Genomic DNA, 11106 nt, shown 5'->3' on the forward strand with positions numbered 1-11106 from the left:
TCAGCTTTGGGTAAATTGTTTACATGGGATTAAAGGCAAACTACCTAGTGCCAGAAAAGTCATTTTACTCAAATTTGGGTTATTGGCCCGAACCACGGTTTTGAGTGCAAACAACCCACTTTTGGGTAGTTTTGGTTTTCAGTGTGTCAAGCAGCCAAAATGTTGGCTCAAATACTGAAAACGGCTAAATTCGATTTTATGCCATTTTTAAATAAACAAATTTTACATAAGTTTGCAATAATATATGCAAGTTATTTATAGATTATGAAATGAAATTGCATTGTTTATTGGATTCTATTGTTTAATTATGTGGACACATTAAATAGCGGATTGTGAGACTTTATCTACATAAACCATTTCTTCCTTTTCATGTGTTGTTCTTTGATGAAGAAGAATGAATGCAGTGTTGGCAGAGTCATATTTTCTATCCGCGTTTCTCTTATTCAGGCCTCTAGTTAGAACCACATTTCTTGACCGACTCCTTCGCAACAAAATGCCGTCTATCCAGATGGATTCCAATTTTCGATTCAATTTCAGAATTATTCCAGACTCCGATGGGGTCCCCGGAAAGCGGCCATTTACAAATTTATGTCAGAACAAGTCGTGTGACACTTCAAGCTTAATCATTCAGGCCTCTACAGTTTACTGGCTATTACAAATATGTAGTTTACCTTGGGAGGCTATTTAAATGGCATATGTGACAGTGTTTTTAAATCAAATTTTTAAAATTATATTCCAGACCGTAATTACAATTAGCAGATATTTTTCGATTAGTAACAATCGAGGTAACAATAATGTGGTCTGTGTATATGGTTCACAAATTATGTGGGAATCTTTACCAGCCCTGTGTAAGCTGCTCAACCACCATCATGCACCTCAACACTCAACACAAAGTCCACCATATCAAAATCATACATTGCGCGCACATGGTAAAAAGAGTAGAAAACATTCTCACCCTTCTTGACATCATTCGGTGCAGCAGTGATTAGAGTAGCCGTGAGCCTACATACATACCAAATATCAACCATTCCATGTTCCGCGGTTTCCAAGGAACCGGTTTTTTTACACTCTTGTTACATAAATTTACCAGTCACCATTCTCTACCGCCGCTTCTCCGAGGTAATCACCAGGATGAATCTGAACCATTCGAAAAGAGTTGCCGCCTTCAGGGCTGTGGATGAGTACGTCCAGAATAACACAGTGATCGGTGTGGGCAGCGGCTCGACCGTTGTCTACGCCGTGCAACGTCTGGCCGAACGGGTCAAAACAGAAGGATTGAAGCTGGTGTGCATTCCGACGAGCTTTCAGGCTCGCCAATTGATCATCGAAAACGGACTAGTGCTGGGTGATCTGGAGCAACATCCCCGGATCCATTGCGCTATCGATGGCGCCGACGAGGTGGACGCCGATATGGTTCTGATCAAAGGCGGCGGGGGTTGTTTGCTGCAGGAGAAAATAGTGGCTTCCTGTGCCGACCAGCTGGTGGTGGTTGCTGACTACACCAAGGACTCCACGAAGCTTGGCGAGCAGTACAAGAAAGGCATTCCGGTTGAGGTGGTTCCGATGGCGTACGTTCCAATTAGGAACAGAATTGCGGCTAAATATGGCGGGAAGTTGAATCTAAGGATGGCCGTGTCTAAGGCTGGTCCTGTGGTTACGGATAATGGGAACTTTATTCTGGATTGGCATTTCCCGGAAGGGGACCACGACTGGGATGCTGTTAATCGTGAAATTATGATGATTCCTGGAGTGGTAGAGACGGGATTATTTGTTAAAATGGCAACGAAAGCCTATTTCGGACTTGCCGATGGGACTGTCACCGAAAGAAGTGCCTGAGGCTGATAGTATATGGTAATGTATCTCACTCAAAAGTTTATTGATTTTTCTTTTATAAATAAAATTAACAAAAGCAAAAAACAATGGTGTTTTGTTTATAACTTCGTACACGTAATAATGGCTGAGAAACCTCTCCAATAGACTAAATAATTGTACTTATTCTGTGTCTTGAATAAGATGAGGCGTTCCAAGAGGAAAGTCAAAATCGGCTATTCTGCAGTCATTTAAGGCGTAGAATAAGCACAATTAGTTTTCCTATAGGACGATGATATTTTCTACGAAACACCCTCCAACCCAGTGAATCTGAAAAGCTCACTATGTATTAAGTCAGTATGAGTTTTAAAAAAAGATATTTAAGTTACAAGATAAAGATTGTCGCTGTCCGGAACATCTTTTGCTGGCGAGGATAGGGTGCAAAATGTCAATGAAGGAAAAGTACATACGATTTGACAGTTCGGTTTCGGTACCCAACATGTTTCGAACAGCAGAACAAATGGAACCGAAGCGACAATCTTTATCTTGTAACTAAAATATCTTTTATTTTGAGCAACTAAGCGCAAATATTGTCGATAATGCTAAAATATCCGAACGACTAGTTCTTTCCATACTACCATGCATGATCGTTGAAAAATGATTTTTTTAAATTAACTATATGCTGAGAAACACCAAATAACAAATCGAAAAAGAGTCTTTTGTTTTTATCGTTCGAGGTTTGTTAAAACAATGTCAACCTGCTCTATGCAGAAATTATTGATGAAAAAATGTGGTATCAAATTAATATATAAACGAGTTCAATCGTAGATTATATCCTTGGTAAACCAGGAAAATCAGTGCTAAATAGCACAAAACGCATGAAAACCGATACGCAAAACAAATACAAACAGACATAACACTCGAGAAATAATTGTATCATATTTAAATTTAGTCGTTGGCCACGGGATCACTCGTGGCGCGAGAATAGGGTTTACTCGAATTTGCTTATTACCGCCATCTGGTTTGCGGTTTTGCCCAAATTGAGGATAACAACAAACGACGTTAGTGTTAACGCGAATACGCATTTATGAATAAGTATTCCATGTTTTATGGCTATTTGTCTGTGTGCACAATGTTTCTATAACTGAGAGACAGATTTTTTTTTGGGAAATTTGATACAGGGGTCAGTTCTTCACTGTTATTGCTGAACCCTGCTGTAGGTTAAGTTCAAGCCTATTTAGGCTACAAGCTTTATCACTTAATACAAAGTATCTTAATGTCAACATTCACACGTCTTGTTTTGGTTTAATATATCAAGAAAAAAAAAACTCGTTATCTGAACGGGCTACAAAAATAAGGTTGAACGTATTTTGAAAAACCATTGTCTAAAATAGCTGTAGTACCAGCCTAATTTTGATTAAATTAAGTTTCCTCAAGTGGACCTCAGCGATACTTTATGTTATATCAAATGCGGACAAAATCTTTAAGGATCCAGCGGGTTAACACAAATCCCTATCTAACAAATATTTAAAGCCGTTTTTTTCAGATAAAAGTCAATTAGAAATCTTAGTACCACGTTTGAAAGTGCTGCTAGGCACCTCATGCTTAGAAACGCTAACGTGACGTGGCGCTTTGTCCCAAAATTTACCTTCTTCGCCCATATTGGTCAGTCTTTCCGATCGGTGAATAATCCTACGGAAATAACTTAAGAGATCGTATGTGTGCCTAATTTAAAATGCTTTCTTATTTCGTTCGGGCAAAAGCGACTCTTTGGCATAGTTAAACAACGACAGCAGTCCAATTTTCTTTCGACTGGAAAAGTAGTTTGTCACTATATCGTTGTCACCTAACAGATGTGTCCTTTCGTTGCTCGTCGGCAGAACGTTGTCATTGGCTGATAGAGAGACAAACAATGAAAAAGGCACCATCCACAAGCACAGCGTGAAATATGCCATCACCTGGAAGAGCAAGTTCGATAATAGCAAACAATTATTGTAAATCCAATTAGATACAAATACCTCAGTGAACGGGTGAAACTGCTGTTGGAAATAGATGAACGCCAAGTAGTGGTTGGCCAGAAGTAATATCACAGCACCTAGGAAGCAGGGTGACAGGAACTTTACGTACGGAAAGTTTTTCAGAATGGCCGCATGCAGGGCTTGTGCTCCCATGCCGCATAATATCAATGTCCACGAGAAACGCTCCGTGAAAATAAATACGACGTACAACACAACGGAGCCCAGGATCATCAAGGTAATTACTTTTTTGGCCATGACCGTGTACTCTTCTACCAGTTCCGCTAGATAGTAGAGGCCAGCAGCTGCAAGTGAACAAAAGATGCATCATCGCTTGGAAGTGCGCCAATTCCTTCCCCAGTTGGAGCCAAGAGAAAATATGTATGTATCAAGGACGGGCTGGAACGCTACCCCAGAGGAAATGATTATTCTACAAACCTATGGACACTGTCACGAAGCAGATCTGCACCAGTAGGGAAAAATAACTCAACAAACTGAGGAAAGTCATATTTACTCTGGTACTTTCTATTGTATCACACTTTACTTTATGATAGATGTTTGTTTAGCGTATAGTTTAAATTAAATCACTTTTTTAATCCATTTCTAAAGACAATTTTTTCATTATCACTGTTTTCGTTCGGAAAAGCGATCCATCGCAGACGCAAAAACACTCAACTTCCGATTTTGACAACGAGAAACGTCACCAAGTACTACTGCCCCTTCAGAAATGCTTTTTTCTTATCAGTTCAAATATTTTTACAGAGAGATGAGAGCGGTGAGAAGAAAGCGATAGTACTTGGCATACAAAATCATATGTTCTTTGTTTTGGTTTTGGAACTGTGTGACGGTGTAATATTATATAGTATTTTTTTCGGTAATGATATTCAAACGACTACTCCGAGCAGCAGCAGCAAAAAGGCACTTTTCTACTGATGTAAAGTATGTCCAAGGACAGTCACCGGCTCCAAAAATACGCGAGTATTTTTATTACATCGATCATGAAGGAATGGTGAGTGATAAGAGCGATAAGAAAATCGAAACGAACAGTGTTTCCCAACTTGTAGTTTGCTGCGAGGTCAGCATATTTTGAGAATAGTGTTGAAGCCTAACGATAGGCATGCATCAAATCAGTCACATATTTTTTTCTGTTTTCTAGCTTTTCCTGGACGATGCACGGATAAAAAATTTTACTTCCTGCTTCAAGGAGAAGAAGTTCCTGGAATTTTTCTTCCAACGGCTACGTATGAACGATGGCGACCGCTACCGGGAACACTTTCCCTTCATATCGCCATGTGGTCGCGAGCGAAACTACGTACGCTGTGATGATGTTCCAATCGTTTTCACTCACATTTACAACGACGCAGGTATTGTGCTCGAACGCGTAGCTAGTTTTGTTCAGCTTACCAATTTCTCATATTTCTTTTGCAGACGGTGCCGAACGGTTGGCTTTTGCCCACGCGAGTGAACTTCTGAGTGTACCTTGGGAACCCAACCGGATATGTATGTTTCCTTTGAGTGGGCGGGTTTACCATCCGGCGCCGGAGCGTTACGGCTCGGTAGGCTTGATTCGTTCTAAACTGGCAATCGAGCTGAGTAAGCATTTCACGTTTCTGCACGGCGAAGATTTACCGCCAACGCATTTCACATGGAACAAAATTGAATACGAACTCGACAGGAAATGGTGGAAGGATACTTATATCAACCAAAGAGGTGAATCGTTGGAATGAAGAAGACATGCTTTTTTATAGTAATAAAAGAAATGTGATATATTATTGATTTTGCGTTTATTAATCTTCCTTCTTTCCCATACTGGCTTGCATCATGTACGATTGGTAATCGAATGCTTCGGCTGCTTTGGCGCGAAAACTATTGTTCGGTGTGATTGCATTGCTGTTCGACATGCCCAATGTAGGACCATTATTTCGTGAAGGGCCTTCGTATGGAGCAAATTGATTCAGCGAATGTTGCATTTCCGTGACAAAAATGTTCTGCTTCTGTTGCTGAATATTCTTTTCACGCTTTTTAATTTTACGGCGAATGCGGCTTCCTTTAGACTTCTTCTTTTTGGGCTTGGATTCCACACGTAGTGGCGCTTTAACAGGTTGTTTGTGTTTCAACTTATCTCGTGACGTAAGACGTTTCACGCTATTCCAGTGAGGGAATGTGCAGGGAAGAAGAGTATTTTCGCGATGCATTTGAGTTATCACAGATTTGTCAATGGGTATCCACTCGTATGACTCCACGGCAGGTCGGTCGTATTCGACTTTTGAGTAGATGTCAGATAAATTGATAAAAGAGGGCGATGTTTTGATGGATACATGGTTAGAGAGTACATTCAAAGTTTCTTTGTTTCTGATATCATGCTGCAAAATGTGTTCTCCGATTGGAAAGTTCAGCAAAAGCTTTAAGGTCTGCCATAGGTTAGTAAAAAGATTGGCTGGTTCAATATCATACGATCGCTTCAACTCCTCTTCTATATCCTTGAGCTCGAGATAATGATGTGAGATAATGGCATGCGTTGCGACATTAATCCGTAGTCGAAGGGTTTTCGAATTCGGTCGGAGATACTGCCGGGTCCATTCATGAATTAGTTCACTCTTCGTCATTTGCTCGGCACCAAACTCAGCTTGATATTCCAATTTGATCGAAATATTGATATAGAATTTTACTTTACGCAGAGATTCATAGCAATCCATACGGGACCTAATAAGAAAACGATACTGATCATCGCCTTCTTGCAATTTCCATAGCTGTAGACGACTGTTTTTATGCGGGTGTGGCTTTAACTTCAGTTTTTCAGCAACTGATTGAAGATAAGCATCGAATTCTATTGGTTTATATTCATTCGCAAGAGAACATGCTGAATCTTCATTTTCTAATTGTTCGGTTGACTCATGGTTATCTTTTTTAACAATTGACATAAAGCTGCGGACCAAATACTTGTGAGCTCTAACATTTCTATCGTGGGTAAGCATTTTTAACGGAGGAAATTTTTTAGCGAAGAAAATCACATTGCGACCTTCAACCAATTCAATTCGGAACGGCACCGTCCACTGGTCTTCCATATTGCTGGCACAATTTAAAAGATGACTGAGCGTTCCTGAATTAATGACGAACCTGATATCTTCATCCTGCTTTAGCACTGCTTCCACCTGAACACGGTCATCTAATGGAAGCGACAGGTGTTGATCTTCAAAAAACGCATCTAAAATCCGTTGATTGCGCTTTAATGTTCTACACTGAAGTAATGTCTCGGTGTATATGTTCTTCACGACTCCAAGTTCTAACCCATCCTCGGTCACAGGATCAAACCGGATGTTTTTCTCATTCTTCTTATAGTTAAGCCATATTACTGCCGTCGTTAACATATACTTTTGGTTTCCTATATCCGTCAATGTCTTTCCTACTTTACCCTTCCATATAGCAACAACCAAATCATCCAAATCCTTGTCAATCGAGCTTTTTCGACACACCAAGTTGTTATTGAAATAGTTTTTAACAAAGCTTCCAAACAATTCCACCTCTCTATCCAACGTCTTTTGGAGAGCCTGGTACTTCCGCAGTGCCTCCCGATCCTCAGCACTGTCGAACCCCAATCTCATATTCATCCGGTTTAATACTCTCAAGCAGTGCTGATGTTGGGCCCGGGTTAATCGCGAACCACTGGGGAAATCATCATACAAAGCCTTTCTGCTGATTGTGTCAACTTCCAGCTGTTTTACCTGCTGTCCGGTGCGGGGATCAACTGGATATTCCAACACCGTTCCGTGACCATCGTCATCCCGGAAGGTGTCGCCCAGTTGATGAACTGTGTCCGTTTCGTTGATGTGCAGGTTGAAAATGTCCTCCTCGTATTGGGAAAAATCGATTGCAAAGTAATCCAACAGCCGCTGCTCGCTGCGCCGGTTCTGCTTCGACCTACAAAACGAGAAAGTATATTGGTTTTAATTGTAACTTTATTGAATATAGCATATTAGGTTTTCAGTTAGAATTAAGTTTTATTACCATTCCAATTTTACGTATGCTTCCATGAGATTTTTCGAGCATGAGGTTTACTTTGAATAATCAAAATATACAAGACACGCGCACGTCCTGCTGATCGCTTTTGTGTGTTTTTGTGCGCGGTGTTTTGATGCGCGTATATGCTACAATTGACATACAGAAATTACGTAATAGCCTATTCAGACTACGCCATTTATGATAATAAATATCATAATAAATATTTACTTGATGTCAATTCCCATACATTCAATTTTCTTTCTAATATTTTATTAATGGTAGTTCCATATGGTAGGTCCATTCAGTCCTTCACTCCATTCACTCCTTCAGAAACGTACTTACTACCGGCTCACATCACTATTTTTCGTGGTTCCTTTTTGCACATTTTTTCTGGTTTTCCTTCATAGTAAACAACAAAGCAAAACCACGCCGCTGATCGACAGACCGAAGAGTGCTGAATTGCAATTAAAAAAAAAACATATTTCTCATAAATATTTCGTGTAAAGTGCATAAAATGGAAGGTTCAGTGCTAAAAGAAGCACTCAACATCAGGTAAAATTGACATTCAACTTTTAAAAATGAAATTAACAATTTCAAACGATGCCCATCTTGTAGCGATTTGCTCGGGGAACATGGAGCCCAGTTTCAGATCAGCACCAAATATAACGAACATGGCGAAGAGTTTTTCATGGAGGACGACTACGGTAGCGCTGACGAGGACGAAGATGCTCATCGGAAAATAATGAGCCCGTGGGACAGAAGTTTCGACGAATTGCGAGCGCAGATGTTTATGGTGTCGGAGTTTGTTTTCAAAAGGATCACCAAGCAGGGCGTAGGGGATGAGTTGGTTCCGGATCGGGCCCGTGTTACAATAGACTACAATGCGTATTTTGAGGGTGAGACATATTCGTTCGATTCTACCTCGATGCGCGGTGAGTACAAAACATTCACCGTTGGCAAATCGGAGGTTCTGCAAGGTCTGGAAGAAGCGGTTCTCTCGATGAAGCCCAGCGAAGAAGCCCAGTTTGTCATTGGCTATCAGGTTCTGTTCGGAGAAATCGGCTGCAGACCTCGAATCAAACCTAAGGCAGATGCACTGTTCATTGTCAAACTTGTTAGCTACACTGATCCAGGAGATGCCGAAGCATTGGACAATTTGACTCAAGAGGAAAAAACATCGTATGCCGTGGTGAAGGAAAAGGTCAACGATACCAGGACGCACGCCAAGGATTATTTCAAACGAAACATGGTGACCAACGCAATCAATGATTATCACAAAGCAGTCAACTATTTGGAAGCGTGTCACGTGAAGGACGAAGTGGAACAGAAGGAACAAACAGAAACGCTCATTTCCCTTTACACCAGTTTGGCTGTCTGTTACAACAAAAAGGACAATCCTCGTCGAGCTTGCTCGATGATTAACGAGATCCGTCGCCTGGGTAATATTGACCGATTATCGCGAGCTCTTTTCCATGAAGGTCGCGCTCTGATGAATCTTGGGGACTACGAACGAGCCAAAAACAGCTTACTAAAAGCACAGAGGTTGGAATCCACCAACAAGGACATCGTCAAGGAATTAAAAATTCTTAACGAACGGTGGGAGAAGCATCGCCAAGAGGAACGCACCATTTGTGCTCGGGCTTTTGGGTTGAAGGAACGGAAGGACAAGCGCCAAACGGAAGAACAGATCAAGTTCACCGATATGATGAAGAGAAATCTGGAAGCATTCGTTGAAGATGAGAAGAGCAAACAGTTGACGCTGCCGGAAGGACTGAACAGTGACGAAATGAACACCGTTCAGGATTTGGCCGATGAGTTCAACCTGAAACTAAACTTGTACAAGGAGAACAGTAAAGATTTCTATCGATTGGAGAAAAAGAAAGTTGGTGGAACAGATGAAAAATGAAGGAAATGCTAAGGAGTTGTCACTCAAGTCAATGATTTCTGGACTATAAAATAACAGATTTGAATAAAATGGACTATGTGTAAAGTAATTGTATTTGGAGTGTTTTGCGCCGAAATTTTAAATAGGTAGCGTTATACGTTTACAGTTACTACCATTATACGCATAACCGTCCCATGCGAATGGGAAATCCCAAATCCCGGACAAACACGTGCGTATGATGGCAGAGTATACAAACTTCAAACGCGATGCGGAAAGCGAGGAGGCAACCAATCGGTCCCAAATTCTGCACAGTTGTTCAGGACCCAAAATGGCTTCGAAAAACCATTGATTTGAAAAAAATACCATGACGCCCCATTCTAACATATACATTTTAAAGTCTGATGACTGAATTCGCCCTATAGTAGACCCCCTGGAGGTCCATACTAGGAATTTGCTTTCCTAAAAGCAGAATAATTATTATGATAAGATAGCCAATTTGCCTGAGTGTATTGTCGACATTTGATTTTCATGTTCCGTTTCGGGACGTTCTTCTCCCCTATTATAGCCCCTAAATTATTCCTATAATGGACACTCTCGTGTTTATTTTTTATAGAATTGGGTCCTAAAGCCCTACCTAGCTTATGGTTGCAAACGATAGTGCATCGATCAAGAATACTTGAACTGATGTTATAAAAATTCTAGTAAATGTCTAAATCAGTAAAAATAACATTTTTGTGTTTAAGACATTTTAAGGCAAATTTTGGCCTGTGCAACATTTCAGAACGAATCAACCATCAGCCCAAAACGTCAGGCCCATATATTAACTGTCAAAGGTTGAGTCAAGTGCCCTGCGGTGTCTTACTAGTGCGTTTGAATCATATAATTCCGTACGTCAAACAAGACCGAAAATGTCGAGGAAGCATTTTTCATCTATTTTTAAATTTCAAATTAAACAATGTTCCTTTCGATTTCTGAGTAAAAAGAAAAACTGACGCGTTCAGGATGATAAACTTCATCGTTCCATGAAAGAAAATCGAATTTCGATTCTTCATTTTAGGACCCAATTGTAAAAAATCATCTAGTTTTACTTTCCATAGCATTTCTAATTCATGTAATCAAATCATAGGACTGTAAGGTAGGTTCTCCCGATGGAATTTCATAGCAAAATGTTTACATTGAGCTGTAATAATGTAAAAATGGCTGGAGGGTCCACTATTGGGCACTTTACCTTACTACTTACCTCAGAATTCATTTCATCCCAGAAAACAGAAAAGATATAAATGTAAATGATTTAATTGTCTTGCTTTCTTTTTTTTACTCATTTCGTTTATTTAAATGCTCACTCGCCGTACCCCGCTTTACAGAGCCAAAATCTATGTGAAATTTGCCATTTTTTGG

General features: G+C 40.3%; 5 protein-coding genes across 6 annotated transcripts; 3 read left to right on the top strand and 2 right to left on the bottom strand.

The window, feature by feature from the left end:
• The first annotated feature begins 885 nt into the window (after nt 1–885).
• On the top strand, nt 886–1920 carry LOC134224856 (ribose-5-phosphate isomerase). The gene has a single exon (XM_062704495.1). It carries the CDS (start codon nt 1132–1134, stop codon nt 1834–1836), a length of 705 nt encoding a protein of 234 aa, XP_062560479.1. The 5' UTR covers nt 886–1131; the 3' UTR covers nt 1837–1920.
• A 1607-nt stretch (nt 1921–3527) lies between these two features.
• LOC134224858 (protein TEX261) lies at nt 3528–4518 on the bottom strand. The gene is made up of 3 exons (XM_062704497.1): nt 4263–4518; nt 3828–4129; nt 3528–3767 (listed from the first exon to the last, which is right to left on the bottom strand). The coding sequence occupies exons 1-3, from the start codon at nt 4330–4332 to the stop codon at nt 3540–3542; spliced, it is 600 nt and encodes a 199-aa protein (XP_062560481.1). The 5' UTR covers nt 4333–4518; the 3' UTR covers nt 3528–3539.
• A 149-nt stretch (nt 4519–4667) lies between these two features.
• Nucleotides 4668–5596, top strand: LOC134224857 (UPF0598 protein CG30010). The gene is made up of 3 exons (XM_062704496.1): nt 4668–4833; nt 4981–5188; nt 5253–5596. Exons 1-3 carry the CDS (start codon nt 4702–4704, stop codon nt 5549–5551), a joined length of 639 nt encoding a protein of 212 aa, XP_062560480.1. The 5' UTR covers nt 4668–4701; the 3' UTR covers nt 5552–5596.
• On the bottom strand, nt 5570–7962 carry LOC134224855 (uncharacterized). Of its 2 annotated transcripts, none has more exons than XM_062704494.1 (2): nt 7547–7674; nt 5570–7487 (listed from the first exon to the last, which is right to left on the bottom strand). In XM_062704494.1, exons 1-2 carry the CDS (start codon nt 7603–7605, stop codon nt 5612–5614), a joined length of 1935 nt encoding a protein of 644 aa, XP_062560478.1. In that variant the 5' UTR covers nt 7606–7674; the 3' UTR covers nt 5570–5611. The 2 variants fall into 2 exon arrangements, with proteins under 2 accessions (XP_062560478.1, XP_062560477.1); XM_062704493.1 differs by adding an exon at nt 7830–7962 and having other exon boundaries at nt 5571–7742.
• A 253-nt stretch (nt 7963–8215) lies between these two features.
• Nucleotides 8216–9817, top strand: LOC134220348 (inactive peptidyl-prolyl cis-trans isomerase shutdown). Its single transcript, XM_062699381.1, has 2 exons — nt 8216–8375; nt 8439–9817. Exons 1-2 carry the CDS (start codon nt 8338–8340, stop codon nt 9727–9729), a joined length of 1329 nt encoding a protein of 442 aa, XP_062555365.1. The 5' UTR covers nt 8216–8337; the 3' UTR covers nt 9730–9817.
• The last annotated feature ends 1289 nt before the right edge of the window (nt 9818–11106 follow it).

Source organism: Armigeres subalbatus, chromosome 3 (assembly GCF_024139115.2).
Source record: "Armigeres subalbatus isolate Guangzhou_Male chromosome 3, GZ_Asu_2, whole genome shotgun sequence".
NCBI lineage: Eukaryota > Metazoa > Arthropoda > Insecta > Diptera > Culicidae > Armigeres > Armigeres subalbatus.

Excerpts from the sequence above, each read along its gene's own strand:
- LOC134224858 (XM_062704497.1), bottom strand. The coding sequence starts at position 4,332 with ATGACTTTCCTCAGTTTGTTGAGTTATTTTTCCCTACTGGTGCAGATC. Across the intron at positions 4,130-4,262 it reads CTTCGTGACAGTGTCCATAG|CTGCTGGCCTCTACTATCTA; the intron begins GTTTGTAGAATA and ends GTTCACTTGCAG. Across the intron at positions 3,768-3,827 it reads AGTTTCACCCGTTCACTGAG|GTGATGGCATATTTCACGCT; the intron begins GTATTTGTATCT and ends TTGCTCTTCCAG.
- LOC134224855 (XM_062704493.1), bottom strand. The coding sequence starts at position 7,855 with ATGGAAGCATACGTAAAATTGGAATG. Across the intron at positions 7,743-7,829 it reads GCATACGTAAAATTGGAATG|GTCGAAGCAGAACCGGCGCA; the intron begins GTAATAAAACTT and ends CTCGTTTTGTAG.
- LOC134224857 (XM_062704496.1), top strand. The coding sequence starts at position 4,702 with ATGATATTCAAACGACTACTCCGAGCAGCAGCAGCAAAAAGGCACTTT. Across the intron at positions 4,834-4,980 it reads ACATCGATCATGAAGGAATG|CTTTTCCTGGACGATGCACG; the intron begins GTGAGTGATAAG and ends TCTGTTTTCTAG. Across the intron at positions 5,189-5,252 it reads TCACATTTACAACGACGCAG|ACGGTGCCGAACGGTTGGCT; the intron begins GTATTGTGCTCG and ends TTTCTTTTGCAG.
- LOC134224856 (XM_062704495.1), top strand. The coding sequence starts at position 1,132 with ATGAATCTGAACCATTCGAAAAGAGTTGCCGCCTTCAGGGCTGTGGAT.
- LOC134220348 (XM_062699381.1), top strand. The coding sequence starts at position 8,338 with ATGGAAGGTTCAGTGCTAAAAGAAGCACTCAACATCAG. Across the intron at positions 8,376-8,438 it reads AAAGAAGCACTCAACATCAG|CGATTTGCTCGGGGAACATG; the intron begins GTAAAATTGACA and ends CCCATCTTGTAG.